The sequence below is a fragment of the Hemitrygon akajei genome, chromosome 27 (genome assembly GCF_048418815.1).
Source record: "Hemitrygon akajei chromosome 27, sHemAka1.3, whole genome shotgun sequence".
In the NCBI taxonomy this organism is placed as follows: Eukaryota; Metazoa; Chordata; class Chondrichthyes; order Myliobatiformes; family Dasyatidae; genus Hemitrygon; species Hemitrygon akajei.
Window position 1 is genome coordinate 47,365,709 of NC_133150.1, and position 15,678 is coordinate 47,381,386.

The 15,678-nt window shown below is 42.9% G+C and overlaps 2 protein-coding genes and 1 non-coding gene across 7 annotated transcripts in view; 2 read left to right on the plus strand and 1 right to left on the minus strand.

The window, feature by feature from the left end:
- The window catches only part of eif2d (eukaryotic translation initiation factor 2D), a 53,448-nt gene extending 40,109 nt beyond the window's left edge, over nt 1–13,339 (minus strand). The window contains exons 1-2 of the mRNA XM_073030867.1: nt 13,155–13,339; nt 6,121–6,308 (exon numbers count right to left, since the gene is read on the minus strand). Coding sequence (XP_072886968.1) covers nt 6,121–6,308; nt 13,155–13,210 — 244 coding nt within the window. The 5' untranslated portion in view covers nt 13,211–13,339. The remainder of the gene's footprint in view (nt 1–6,120; nt 6,309–13,154) is intronic.
- On the plus strand, nt 3,373–3,446 carry trnat-agu (transfer RNA threonine (anticodon AGU)). Its single transcript has one exon. It is a non-coding gene; the product is annotated as a tRNA-Thr (tRNA).
- A 1,529-nt stretch (nt 13,340–14,868) lies between the features above and the next one.
- The window catches only part of LOC140717360 (dual specificity tyrosine-phosphorylation-regulated kinase 2-like), a 31,003-nt gene continuing 30,193 nt past the window's right edge, over nt 14,869–15,678 (plus strand). For all 5 annotated transcript variants that reach the window (XM_073030872.1, XM_073030871.1, XM_073030873.1 and 2 more), the window contains exon 1: nt 14,869–15,112. In XM_073030872.1, the coding sequence (XP_072886973.1) occupies nt 15,013–15,112 (100 nt within the window). In that variant the 5' untranslated portion in view covers nt 14,869–15,012. The remainder of the gene's footprint in view (nt 15,113–15,678) is intronic.

The window sequence follows — 15,678 nt, forward strand, 5'->3', positions numbered from 1 at the left end:
AGTGGTTCTCCATAAGACAGTGGAGGCTGATGTCAAGCTATCTTTCAACTGGGTTAATACCTGGTAAGGTTCAGAAAACCTCTACCAAATAACCGGTAAGGGCGTTCAAAGATATTTTCAATCTCTCACTTCTCGTCAGAAATTCCCACCTGCTTCAAAAGGGGAACAATTATACCAGTGCCCAAGAGCAATGACTATCGTCCAGTAGCACTCACATCTACAGTGATGAAGTGCTTTGAGAGGTTAATTCTGGCTGGAATCAACTCCTTTCTCAGTAAAGACCTGGACCCACTGCCACTTGCCTATCCTCACAATAGGTTTACAGCAGACGCAATCTCATTGGCTCTCCATGTGGCCTTGGTTCACGGGGACAATGCAAATACCTATGTCAGGATGGTGTTCATTGACTACAGTTCAGCGTTTAACACCATCATTCCTACAGTTCTGATCAAAAAACTCCAGAACCTGGGCCTCTGTACCTTCCTCTGCAACTGGATCCTTGTCTTCCTAACTGGAAAACCACAATCTGTGCAGTTTGGAAACAACATCTCCACGTCACTGTTAATCAACAGTGGTGCACCACAGGGATGTGTGCTTAGCCCACTGCTCTACTCTCTCTACACCCATGAATGTGAGGCTAGGTGCCATCTACAAATCTGTTGACAGTACAGCCTTTGTCGGCAGAATCTTAGATGATGATGAGAGAGCGTACAAGAGTAAGATATACCAGTTAGTTGAGTGGTGTTGCAGCGACAACCTTGCACTCAAAGTCAGTAAGACCGAAGAACAGACTGTGGACTTCAGAAAGGGCAAGATGAAGGAATACATACCAGTCCTCATAGAGGGATCCAAAATGGAGAGATGGAGGAATTTCAAGTTCCTGGGTGTTAATATCTCTGAGGACTGAACCTGGTCTCAATATTTTGATGCAGCTATAAAGAAGGCAAGACAGCAGCTACACTTCATTAGGAGTTTGAGGAGATTTGGTACATCACCTAAAACAATTGCGAATTTCTACAGATGTACCATGGACAGCATTCTAGCTGGCTACATCACAATCTGGCATGGAGGGAGTGCTGCTGCACAGGATCGGAATAAGCTGCAGCGAGCTGTAGAATTAGTCAGCTCCCATCATGGGCACTAGCCTCCGTAGTATCCAGGAGCGATGCCTCAGAAAGGTGGCATCCATCATTAAGGATCATGTCTTGTTCTCACTGCTACCATCAAGGAGGAAGTACAGAAGCCTTTGGCACAAACTCAAATGATTCAGGAACAGCTTCTTCCCCCCACCATCCAATTTCTGAATGGACACTGAACCTACGAACACTATCTCACTACCTTTTTTTATTTCTATTTTTGCACTACTTATTTAACTATTAAAATTATATATATTTACAGAAATTCACAGTTTTTTCTACTATTATGTATTGCATTGTACTGCTGCTGCCAAGTTAACAAATTTCATGACTTATGCCGATGATATTAAATCTGATTCTGAATCTGGCGTAGCTAATACAAGGAAGCAATGTGGCCCTGTCACACCTGAGCATTCAGTAATGATAGGAAGATCAAATGTTCAAAATTCAAAGTAAGTTTGTTATTAAAGTAGCCATTTTTCACCATATACTACCTGGCAATTCTTTTTTTTTTGCAGGCATTTACAGTAGAACAAAGAACCAATGAAAAACTACACACAAAGACTGACAAGCAAGCAACATACAAAAAGACAAACTGCAAATAAAATAAACAAACAAACAAATAAATAAATAATACCGAGAACATGAGTTGTAGTGTCATTGAGTCTGTAGGTTGAGGAATCAATTCAGAGTTGAGGTGAGTGAAGTACAGAGACCTCTTGTACGAAAGACAGAAAGTACATAAAATAATCTTAAATATAGCAGGAGCAACATGAAGTGCTACATCTTTGAGAGTATTTTGTTGGACTAGCTGTGAACAATCTTCCCTTCTGCCCACACGACTCATTGACTCCTGCTGCTACCACACTCACTTTATAAATTTACTTGCTATTGCCTCCCCCGATTGAAATTTCTACCCAAATAATTGTGGTACCATCCTCTTTTGAAATGTTTTCTGGAATAACAGAGTAGGAGCATATTAATCATGAGTAAATTGCAGCTATTAACTTCAGTGAAATACTCTTCTGGGAATGTTAACGGAAAGGTAATAATTATCTGCCACTGAAAATATTTCTTAGTTTAACTCTAACCAAGCAATCAACTTAATAATTTTTAGGAGAAAGAAATATTTTGAGATTTGCAAGAAAAGGAGGCAGAAAGCTCACCAGCATGTCTACTCCCTCAGGAGGCTGAAGAAAATTGGCATACTTCCGTTGAAACTCACTAAATTTTACAGGTGCACCATAAAAAGCCTCCTGTCTGGAGGCATCACGGCTTGGTAGGGTGACTGCTCAGCCGAGTCTGCAAGGAACAGCACAGCGTTGTGGACGTGGCTCGGCACATCAAGGAAATCAACCAACCCGCCACGGACACCCGCCTTGGTAAAGCAGCCAGTATAATCAGACACTCCCCACATTGGACATTCCCTCTTCTTCCCCCACCCCCACAAGGAAGAAGATACAATAGCCTGAGCAAGCCAGATGATAAACCGTTATCCACCTCTCCGCATCAGAGTTAAAGGAATTGAACAGTTGAGAGATATATAATCATGTATTATAATGCAAATGTAAGAGTGAAAAGTACATGGTCTCTAGTGCAAGACACAATGAATCATCAGCTCATGTCTGCTCAAGGACAGCTGTTATAAGACTGGCGAATGGTCCCCTAGTACAATTAGATGGACTCTTGACCTCACAATCTCCTTCCTTACGGCCTTACACCTTATTCCTTCTCTGTATCTGTTACACAATATTGTTGTACCTCATTCTACCTCAGAGTACTGATGTAATATTTGATCTGCAAGGATGGTGGTATGCAAAATAAATTTGCCACTGTGCCTTGGTACATGTGACAATAATAAACTGATTTACCAATTTACCAGGAGTGTTTAATTTGGACATTTGTTCCTGCTACACTATTCAGTAAGATATCTGAGAGCTTCTTCCCCTCCGCCATCAGATTTCGGAATGGACAATGAACCCATGAACACTACCTCACTACATAGAAATACACATATGCAAAATGCTGGAGGAACTCAGCAGGTCAGGCAGCATCTATGGAAAGAAATAAACAGTCAATGGTTTGGGCTGAGACCCTTCTTCAGGACCTGAGTCTTGAAAAGTGCTGCTTTAGATTTCCAGCAGAATTTCTCATGTTTATAAAATTTCACGACATGCTGGTGATACCAAACCTGACTCTGTTTTTAGTTAACCTCAGATTTATTTTCTGCAATTGTGGCTCTGTGGTTTAGATGGTTAAAGTGCCTGTCTAGTAAACAGGAGTTTCTGGGTTCAATTCCCAGCAGAGCTTTACATCAATCCAAAGTTACATTTGTAGTAACAGTTACATTTAATAGTGTAACAGTATTAAAGCACCAGTGACCTAGGCAGGTCGCTGTTCCACCACTATCGATAAGGAATCTGCACACGACCGCGATCGTTTGGTCCCGTTTCCTCCCACATTCCAAAGAGTACAGGTTGGTGAGTTAATTGGTTTGCATGGTCTCATTGGGCTGGAAGGGGCTGTCATAGGGTTTGGAGGCTTGCTTGTCTCAGTGACCCAGACTGAGACTCAGGGCTTTATGGTAGGATCACCCATGCCAAATAGGTCAAAAGGCAGAGGTTAGGCTAAGAGTGGTCCACTGGTCTTCCAGGTTTGTAGTTCAGCTCAGGGCTAACAACTCTGACCATAAGAGCATAAGACTATAAGATATAGGAGCATTTGGCCCATTTAGTCTGCTCTGCCATTTCATCATGGGTGATCCAATTTTTCTCTTAGCCCCAAACTCCTGCCTTCTCCTTGTAACCCTTCATGCCCCAACCAATCAAGAATTTATCAATCTCTGCCTTCAATATAAAGACTTAGCGTCCACAGCTGTATGTGACAAAGAATTCCACAGATTCACCACCTTCTGGCTAAAGAAATTCCTCATTTCCATTCTAAAAGGAAGCTCCTCTATTCTGAGACTCTGTCCTCTGGTCTAAGACTCTCCCACCATCGGAAACATCCCCTCCACAATCACTCTATCAAGGCTTTTCACCATTTGATAGGTTTCAATGAGGTCACCCCTTGTTCTTCTGAATTCTAGCAAATACAGGCCCAGAGCCATTAAATGCTCTTCATATGACAAGTCTTTCAGTCCTGGAATCATTTTTCTGAACCTCCTTTGAGCCTTCTCCAGTTTCATCACATCGTTTCCAAGATAAGGAGCCCAAAATTGCCAACAATACTCTAAGTGAAGTGCTTTATAAAGTCTCAATGTTACATCCTTGCTTTTATATTCTAATCCTCTTAAAATGAATGCTAATATTGCATTTGCCTTCCATAGCATAGCCTCAAATGGCAAATTAACCTTTAGGGAATCCTACACGAGGACTCAAGTCCCTTTCCACCTCAAGAGTTTTGTATTTTCACTCCATTTAGAATATAGTCAGCCCTTTCAATTCTTCTACCAAAATGCATGACCATACACTTCCCAACACTGTATTCCATCTGCCATTTCTTTGCCCATTCTCCTAATCTAAGTCCTTCTGTAGCCCTTTTCTTCAAACTACCTGCCCCTCCACCTATCTTCATATAATCTGCAAACTTTGCAGCAAAGTCATCTATTCCGTCATCCAAATCACTGACATTCAACGTAAAAAGAATCAATCCCAATGCAGACCCCTGTGGGCCAGTACTAGTCACTGGCAGCCAATCTGGAAAGACTCCTTTTCTTCCCACTCTTTGTTTCCTACCAATCAGCCACTGCTTTATCCATGCAAGAATCTTTCCTGTAATACCATGGGCTCATAGCTTGTTATACAGCTTGGCACAGGTGTAACAAGCTGTATATACCAGTGCCAAGCTGCTTGGGCCCTAGTGCCCTTCCCTTGGACAACATCGGTGGCGTGGAGAGGGGAAGACTGGCAGCTTGGGCAACTGCCGGTCTCCCATACAACCCTGCCCAGACCCTGGAAACCTTCCAAGGCACAAATCCATGGTCTCACGAGACTAATGGATGCCTAAAGAAAGATAGCTTGTTAAGAAGCCTCATGTGTGGCACCTTGTCAAAGGATTTCTGAAAATCCAAGTACACAAGTCCTAGTCGCACCCAACCTCAGTGGAAAATGCCTGCTTGCACTTAACCTATCTATACCCCCATTCTGCAACGCTCCAGGGAAATAAAGTCCTAAGCTATTCAGCCTTTCCCTTTAATTCAGGTCCTCAAAACCTGGCAACATCAATTGGTAAATCTAGGGCAGCCTTGGCATGGAACTGAAAGGATTCCCTTAAAATAACCATGGTAGCAGTTACCTGAAAACGAAGCCAAACCAGTGTGAGACTAAGCACAGGGTTGGCACAGTATAATGAACTTTAAATACAAAGTTCTGAAGTTCAATGGAGTACGTTCGATTCTTTAGTAAGAAACCAGCAAAGTCAAATGATCTTGTAGCAATAAAAAACTAATGAATCTAAAACTAGCGATATAACTAAGCAGTCCAATAACAATATAATAGCAAACTAGCAAAGCTAATCACGGTCTTAAGAGCGAAGTTAGCAGTCGACTAAAAAGAAAAATCACCTATATGGTATACTCATTTGCTTCTACATGTCCCAACCCATGTGACTGGCTGCCCATAATAAACACACGACACAAAATTTATACTGACAGACAGAAAATAGGAACACGGCTCATTCGACCAACAAACACCAGCATCGTAGTAGGAACACGACAAATTCTGCAGATGCTAGAAATCCAAAGCAATTCACATGCAAAATGCTGCAGGAACTCAGCAGGTCAGATAGTGTCTATAGAAATGAATAAACAGTCAAAATTACGTGCTGAGACCCTTCTTCAGAACATCAAACTAGTTTTTTTCCCCCACAGAACTAAACAACTTGCATCTGAAAGGTTTAACAGAATCATGACTAGTTTCTAACAATCAATAATTCTGCTCTTTCAGGGGCCATTAGAAAATGATCAAAACTAAACCAACCAGACCTGTTGGATAGAATCTCTTGTCCATTTCAAAGAAGATGGGGTTTTTGTTCAAAACATAAACAGTCACTGCTTCTCCTTTGTGCAGATATATTTTCACCACATTCAGTTCCTCCTTGTTGGGTATGAGGCGTGACAGTTGATTGGCAGACAAAGAAAACGCAGCCTGTACATTTGCCCGAAGTTTCCTCCTGTAGAATAAAAGGGAACCGTTGTTTAAAACAATAAATCCATCAGTTGCCTTTGGCACTTTAAACCCCCAACAATCCGTGATTTGGATTACTTCCCTTCGAATTATTTTTATATATTTGTTGGTTTTCTTTGATAATATGGAGTTAGCTACAGCTTCTCCTGATAGGAGAATGTTTTTTATTACATTAAATTGTATTTCTTCCTCTAGTTCAAATTTATTGTCATTCAACTGTATACACGTATACCACCTAAGGAAACAATGTTCTTATGGACCAAGGTGCACAGCACAGTACAGAAAACACATAAAGTAACATTATCACAAATTTTTAAAATACAAAGGTGCATTTACAACACAAGTTAAAAAATAAACTGTATAATGCTACTGGTGCTTCATACGTGATGGGACGGGTGGTGGAAAGGAGTTCAGTAGTCTCACAGCCTGGGGGAAGAAGCTGTTTCCCATCCTATCAGTACCTGTCCTAACGCTACGGTACCTCCTGCTGGATTGTAGCGGGGTCAAAGAGATTGTTAGACAGATGGGAGAGATCACTGACAATGCCAAGGGTCCTGCGAATGCAGTGCTCCTGGTAAATGTCCCGAATGGGAGAATGGCGAGGTTGAATAACGGTTAGCGTAAAACTTTGCAGTGTCAACAATCAGTGACCTGGGTTCAGTCTGTAAGGAGTTTGCACATTCTCCCCATGACCAGGTGGATTTCCTCTCACATTGCAAAGATGTACTAAATAAAGGTTAGAGTTAGCAAGTTGTGGACATGCTATATATGCTCGGTAAAGCATGTCAACATTTGCGGGCTGCCCCCGGAACATCCTCAGACTGCACTGGTCATTGACACAAAATGACGCATTTCACTGTATGTTTCCATGTACGTATGACAAATAAAGCTAAAAGTTGTTTTGTGTGACTGGTATCAGGCTGCACCAAGGCAGAGCTCTTTCTGAAAAAGGAGTCAGCCACAGGACTTGCTGCACCTGTAGTCTCATGGGTACCACTGCTGAGAATTGCTCCTCTGTTCCAAATTTACTTGATCATTGAATTTGATGTCTACTTCTACTTTGATCCCAGCTGAATAGACTATGCCTTAAACTAAAAGATGGCAGATGCCAGAAATACCAAAGTGGATCAGTCAGTATCTGTGCAAGATGATGTTTAAGGCTGTGAAAGTAAAATAAAATGTAAATATAAATTATAATCTGGATGTCAGAATTGATGACTTTGTGGCCAAGGTTGTGAATGATACGAAGATGGTGGAAGAGTAACCAGTGTCAAGGAAGCAGTGAATTGCAGAAGGACTTCAACAGATTCATAGAATTGGCAAAGAAGTGGCAAATGGAATTCAGGATAGGAAACTGTATGGTCGTGCACTTTGGTAGAAGAAATAAAGGTGTAGACTGTTTCCTTACTGAGGACCAAATTCTGAAACTGAAGGTGCAAAAGGACTTGGGAATCTGTGTGCAGGTTTCCTTAAAGGTTAATTTGCAGGTTGAATTGGTAGTAACAAAAGAATGTTAATGTGCATTTCAAGAGGACTGGGATATAAAAATTAAGGATGCAATGCTGAGGTTTCATAAGACACTGGTCAGATTACATTCAGGAGTTTTGTGAGCAGTTTTGGGCCCCACCAGGAGGTTGACAGGTTCCTGATTAGTACAAGTAACAAAGATTACAGGGAAAATGCAGGACAATGGGGTTAATCAGGCTCAATAGGCCAAATGGCCTAATTCTGCTCCTATGCCTCGTAAAGAGTAGTTCAGATCTTGGCCTCCAACAACCAATGTGCTGGTTGCTGAGTTAATTGATCACAGTAAATTGTCCCAAAGAACAATCAGCAGGTCGTTGATGATAATGTGTGATGAACAGAGTATGGGGAAAATGAGTGGCAGATGAGATTGATCTGTGAACCAGAATAGACTTGATTGGCTGAATTAGGGCCTTTCTGTTTTAAGGAAAATGGAACTATTAACTGTTTTACTCTCCACATATTCTGCCTGGCTCACTGTGTGATTTGCATTAGGTTTGGTTTTATTAGTTTGAACCAAGAACCAATGGAAATAAAGAAATAGCCGAGGGCTCACACTAATATCATATATTTGTCAGAACCAGGTTTATTATCACTGACTTGTATGATTTGTCCTTTGGCAGCAGTGCAATGCAAAGACAAAATTATTATAAATTACAAAAAAAAAGAGTAAGTAGTGCTCATGGACAATTCAGAACTCTGATAGCAACAGGGAAAAAAACTGGTACTGAATCATTGAGTGTTGGACTTCATGCTCCAGTAATCCTACAGAATCTGGGCTCAAAAGAAAGGCAAAAAGATGTGAGCTCCATTGAAGAATGGTACTAGTAAACTAATCAGGCTAAAGGCTTACAGTTTCCGGGGTTTCATAGTTTATTATCCTAGGATCCTTGGGAGCAAAAAAAATGGAATTAATGTCAGATAAATTGGATATAATTTTCCAAAATTCCCTAAATTCTAGGAACAACCCAGGTAAGAAAACTAGAAATGTTACATTGGGAAAGCCTCAGTTGCTTGGCCAAACATCCGTCATTGAGGAAGTCCTAGAATCCAATGGAAACAGAAGTGGAACATTCAGAAGACAGAGGCAAAGTAGTTTCATGAAAAAGAAATCATTTTAGTTATTAGAAGATGGAGTAAGAAATATTCCAAGGCGGGAGGTGTTGGTAGTGTAAACAGGGAGAAGGGATCTAAATGGCCTTTCTTCCACCTACTGAATTGGTGCTCCTTATGTCACAAAAACAAAGCAGAGATTATGTGAATGGTTTGCAGAGCAGCTCCCCTTTGCCCAGAATGATCATTCTAGCTCCCAGTTTCATGCCATTTCAAATCACCTATCAATTTCCACACTGGCATGCCATCCTCGGTCTTTCCTATACAAGGGCAAAGCCCAGTGCAGACAGGGTCTTGTCTGAAATGTTGACTGTTTATTCCTCTCCATAGATGCTGCCTGATCTGCTGAGTTCCTCCAGCATTTCGCACATTGGTCTCAAACAACAGCTCATTGTATTTCACCTGATAGTCTTCAGTCCAATGGTATGAATACTGGATTTTCCAGTTTCTGGTAACCATTACCTCCCACGTTCCCCCATCCTCCTTCCACTTTCTTTTGTTTCTTTTCACATACCACCCTCCAGCACACCTCTCCCCCCGCCCCCCACCCTATTTCAATTCCCTTTCTGGTTCAATCCACCTTCCACTCAACATCCACATCCCTCTCACTTTCCCTTCTCTTCAAATGGCTTCCATTGCCACTTTCCTTATTTGTCAGATTCCAGCACGGGCAGCCTCTGTGCCCCTGCTTATTACTCTCCAGCAGCTGTCTCCACAGACAGCCTCCAATCCCTCACACCCAATTTCAACCCCCCCCCCCCTCTCCTTATAGCAGAGCAGCATTTCATTTTTAAAAAATTGTCAAGGTACGCCTGTTTTTGTCATACAACGATGCTGAAAAACTAATTCGTGCCAATATATCAAATAGACTAGATTACTGCAATGCACTTTTTACTGGCCTTCCATTGACAAACTTCATCTCATTCAGAATACCGCTGCGCGACTTTTAACCAAAATCAGGATGAGGGAACAGATCACATCCATCCTAACTACTCTGCATTGGCTTCCTGTATTTTTTTAGTATTGATTTTAAAGTTCTCTTACTTGTTTTTCAAAGCTGTTAAAGACCTTAGCCCGGAGTACATCACAGAATAGTTTTTGTTTTACAATCCTGCTCGAGTCTCAGGTCTTCTTCCACCACTCTTTAATTTTAAACAATCTCCCTCAAAAGATAATTGGCAGGTCAGCATTTTTTTTAAAAAAACTATGCTCCTAAACTGTGGAATTTAATACTTAAAACTATAAGGGATGCAGACTCAGTTGACACTAAAACATCAGCTCAAAACTTATTTATTTAACCTTGCTTTTAACTAACATCTTCTTGTCTTTTATTTTCATGTTTACACTTTATCCCATTGGAAAGCACTTTGAACTACATCATCTGTATGAAAAGTGCTCTATAAATAAGTTATAATTATATCTATCTCCCCTCCCCAAACAGTTCAGACGCAAGGCTGCAACTTGAAACACAGACGATTTAATTCCCCCCCCCCACCCCCTACTTGGTGAAAGGCAAACTTTGGTCTGCCTAACTTGGTCTTTCAGCATAGGGGGATGCCTGTATGAGAATGCTGCAGACTGTCACATTCCAGGTTGCAGGGGTCCATGCTGAGGGATTCACTGAAGATTGGTGCATCCAATGCAAAGGCTTTGGGGAAAGGACCAGAGTCGAGGGGCCCTCAGCTCCTGCAAGGGGCTGAGTCCAATGGGAAAGCCCCACAAACAACAGAAGGTGCGTCATCTCAAAAGGGCCACATATGACAAAAGTGCTCTGTACCAAAACAAATGTGCAAACACTACTATACATATTGACCAAATGGCACGGAGCACTATGGAAGCTTAGCGGTTAGCACAACGCTATTACAACTCAAGGGATCGGAGCTTGGAGTTCAGTTCGGTGTTCTCTGTGTGTACGTTATCCCAGTGACTGCATATGTTACTTCCCCATCCCAAAGAAGCACCGGTTAGTAGGTTAACTGGTCATTGTCTTGTTTATTATTTATTGTAATGCCTGCACTGTTTTGTACACTTTTACAGACCTACCCAGGACTGCATATCTAGTGTAGTTTTTTTCTGTGTTTTTTTTACGTAGTTCAGTCTAGTTTTTGTACTGGTCATGTAACACTGTGGTCCTGAAAAAACATTGTCTCACTTTTACTATGCACTGTACCAGCAGTTATGGTCGAAATGACAATAAAAAGTGACTTGACATTGTAAATTGTCCTGTGATTAGGCTAGGGTTAAATAAGTGGGCTGCTGTCCAGTGTGGCTCATTGGACTGGGAGGGTCTATTCCGCACTGTATCTCTAATAAAATTTTATAAAAACTGAGAATTGCACCAAATTTACTTCTTTTTATACATTTTATTAAGAATTTATTTTAATGTATAAAGTTTGTACTCTCTCTGCCCTCCACCCACACCAAGTGTTCTTCCACCCCCACCTTCTTAGTCTGGCTTCTGCCCCCTTCCTTTCCAGTCCCGATGAAGACTCTCAGCCCAAAACATTAGCTGTTTATTTTCCTCCTCAGATGCTGACTTCCTCCACCATTGCGTGTGTCACTCCGGAGGTTTTTTTTTAAGGTTACTGTGACGTTTCCCCCCATGGGGTAGGGGGTGAAGTTTAGAGTTAATGAACAGTTTTGAATAAGGGACTACCTATTTAAGACAAATGAAGAATTTCTTCTTTCAGGTCATGTACTTTTTGGAGTGCTCTAGCCAAAGTAGCTGAGACACATATTTTAAAAGAATACCAATATTTGGGCATCAAGGGTTCCAGAAAACAGGCAGAAAAGGAGACGACATACAAGACTACAAATACTGGAATCTGGAATAACAACCAGACTGCTGGAGGAACTCAGTGGGGCAGGCAGCATGACAAGATGTGAAATTTGCAGCAGCCATACTCTGTAAGTACATAAATATATACAAATTTCAAAAATAGCAAAAAAAAAGAGATGGTGATCATGGACTGTTTAGAAATCTAACAGAAAAGAAGCTGGTCCTGAATCATTGAGTGTGGGACTTCATGCTCTTGTACTTCCTTTCCGATGGCAGTGATGAGAAGGGGGATGTTGAGGATCCTTAAATGATGAATGCCATCATCTTGAGGCAGAGCCTGTTGAAGATATCTTTGATGGTGGGGGAAGGTTGTGCCAGTGATGGAGCTGGCTGGGTCTACATCTTCTGCAGACTTTTGTGACACTGCACATTGGGGACTCCAATAACAGGTGGTGATTTGCCAAAAAGAAAGAAAGGTCTTTGGTAAGATACCAACTCTCCTCAAACTCCTAATGAAGTCAAGTCACTGGTGTGCCTTCTTTGTGATTGCATGGGTGCAATTGACCATGATAATTCCCTTGAGATGTTGACACTCAAAAGCTTGAAGCTGCTCATCCTTTCCATTGCTAATCTCTTGATGAGGACTGGAGTATGTTCTTCCAACTTCCCCTTTCTTAAGTCCATAATCAATTCCTTGGTCCTTCTGATGTTGAGTGTGTGATTGTTATTGCAGTAGCCAACCAACAGCTAAATAGTCCCTGTACACCCCTTTATCACCACCCTAGATTCTAACAACGGCAGTTACACTGGTAAATTTATAGATGGCGTGTGAGCTTCGGTTAGCCATGCAGTCAGGAGCACAGAGAGAGTGGAACAGTGGACTAAGGACGCACTTCTGAGTTTGATTTAACGGATCCACATTGACAGTAGTCTTCAGATGAGGAAGTCGTGGATTCAACTGGGGAGGTAGAGGCCCAGGTTTTAAAGCTTTTTTATTAGCACTGAAGGAATGCTATTCAATCGTGGCTGATTTTTTTCTTTTACGGTGAATCCGGTTCCTCTCCTTAACGGTTCAAGACCCTTGCACCTGAAACATCTACAGTTTCTCTCCAGTTATAGCCTGATCCATGAGTGTCATTCAACCTTCCAGCTGCAGAATTTAACGACAGAACGTTGAACACACACTTGTGGGTCAGGCTGCAACCGATGAGGAATTATTCACCTCTGAAACCGCCGGGTCCCGGAGGCACAGTGAAGCGGGAGAGAGGGGCGCCTGCCACCCCGGGCCCCGCGCTGACGCCTAAATGCGGCATTCTGACGGCGGCGGCGGGCTGTAGGTTCCGCCAGGGCGGGAGAGACGGGTGGGCGACAGCGGCGCCTCCACCGGGTCGACGGGCCACAACACCATGAGCTCACCTGTCCGAACCCTTGATCGCGCTGTTGGACTTGACACGAAAATTCTTGGCGAACATCGTCTCTCGGTGTGTTCTCCGCTCCTTTACACTATCCGCTAAACCGGGTTTTAATTAATTGACCCAGTTCACACGCTGACCCTGTGCCCCGCCATTTTGGGTCCCACCCTCGGAATTCCGGATGCAACATCGACCAGTGTGCAACCGTCCAAACGTTCCTACCCAAGCCACCAGGGGTAGATTTGCGGACAGATCGTAGGGAGAGCCTCGAATACAAAATGGGAAATTTTCTATTCATGGCTTAAAAATTTGGAAATGGGGTTTAATGTGAAACTGTCCATTTCCCTGGGATAATTGTTTTATGGCATATTGGCTTAACGGTGATATATTGCAGAGAGAGCTCTTTGTACCGAGCAGTGCACACAAAAAACCCTAATGAAGGGTTTCAGCCCGAAGCGTCGATTCTTTTCCATAGATGCTGCCTGACCCGCATTTTGTGTGTGTTACTCTGCATTTCCAACATCTGCTGAGCCGGTTGTTTTTAAGTTTTCTCTTTTAAAGTATATTTCTTTTCACCATTGTTTAACTTTTTTTGTTTAATTAACATTACATTTTACTGTTAAAGATCCAAGAATATAGTTAATATTATTTAAAGAAGGAAAGCTAAACATACAAAAATGTCTTTGTTCTTTTACATGATTTACATGGTGAGCAGAGGTAAGTATTACCTGTATGACTAGTAAAAGTCGTGAAATGGACTGCAACATGCGAAAGAGAAGATGAGATTGTATAAGAGGCCAAAGAGGCAGAGATCTGAATGAGTGGGGAACAGAGAATTAACATGCTTGCATCTGGAAGCTGAGGCCACCGTTGCAGACTGAATTGAGTGACAGGTTTACCTGGGTATTTTACATCATTAAGTCTAGACTGGGTCTTGTGTTTAAGATGCTATGCCGAATATTGCTGGTATTATAAAATCAAAATAGGCTTGGCAAACATGTTTTTATTGTGAAATGATGCTGCAGATCAATACTTCAGCAACTCCCTATGAATGTGTTTATATCTACAACGGATTAGATGTTTTAAAAATTAGAACTGCGCCTGAATTTCACACTCAATTTCTTGAGCGTGAAGCACTTTAGGACCATTTGTAGATGAGGAAGCACTGTAGAAATATAAATATTTCTAAAGCAGCATGCAACTCAGCAGGTCAGGCAGCATCCATGGAAATGAACAAACAGTCGACGTTTCAAGCCAAGACACTTCTTAGGATGGGGAAAGGAAGTGGGGGGAGATACCAGAATAAAAAGTTGGAGGGAGGGGAAGGAGGGTAGCTAGAAGTGATAGGTGGTTTGGAAAGATAAAGTACTGGAGAGGAAGGAATCTTTTAGGAGACGTGAGTGGACCATGGGAGAAAGCGGCGGCAGGTAAGAAGTGTTAAACCTGAGTGCGGAATAGAGGAAGATGGGGGAGAATTTTTTTCACCAGAAGGAGAAATCGATATTCATGTCATCAGCTTGGAGGCTACCCAGACGGAGTGTTGCTCAGGATGGAGGTGCAACACCTTATTTCTAGAGTTTTGGACCAACGTCAACCAAATGATGAAGTTGCAGGGTCCTCCCTGGCGCCTCCCTGCAATGACAGGCCTCCCGCCGCCAGATGGCGGGGGAGCGATGGGCGTTCCGGAGCGCGTTCCCCGGGCGCAGTGGTGGCGGGAGCGCGCGGCGAGCCAGGCGGCGTGACGGCGAGTAACGGACGGACGGGCTGCTCCGTCCCGGACCTCGGACCCTGCGCTCCGTGGCCCAGCCGGACCCGTCCCTCGGCTCCCTCCCCATCTTCACCCCCGGGCCCGGGAGAAGCGGATGGGAGTTGACGGTGGCTGCCGGGCGGGCGATGGGCGGCGGCTGGAGGCGGTGGAGCGCTCCCCGGCAACGATGTTGAGCAGGAAGGCGGCGGGCCCGGGTATGGGGCGATGGGGTGCACTGAGTGAGGGGGTGAAAAGTCGGTTGGGGAGGGTGAGGGGGGCAAAGGGAGTGGGGAAGGGTAAGTGAGGGAGTGGGGAGGAGGTGAGGGAATGGGAGGGGGCGAGGGGAGGGTAGGTGAGGGATTGGGGGAAATTGGTTTGGGTGGAGTATGGTGAGGGTGGCGGGTGTGTTATGGGGGGGATTGTGTCTGGTTTGTGGGGAGTTGCTCTGTGTGTGTGTAACAGAGAGAGATTAGGGTGGACTCTGAATGTCTACCCATTAATGCCAGCTCTAGTTCTGTCCCAGATCTGGTCAGAATTTTACTGCCTAATATTTCTATATTTTTTTCTGAGATACTTTTGCATTGGTTATCGGTGTGCTTGAGAACCTGGCTTTGATAGTTAGTTTTTGTTAGAAACCTTTCAATATTTTAAAATCCAGTATTTATTATTTTGTTTAGATTATTGTTGTCATTAATCCGTTAACATTTCTAATACTATATTCCACCTTATATTTTCCTCATTTTTATCCCTTTAAAAAATTATCCCCTTGGATTTTCTGCTT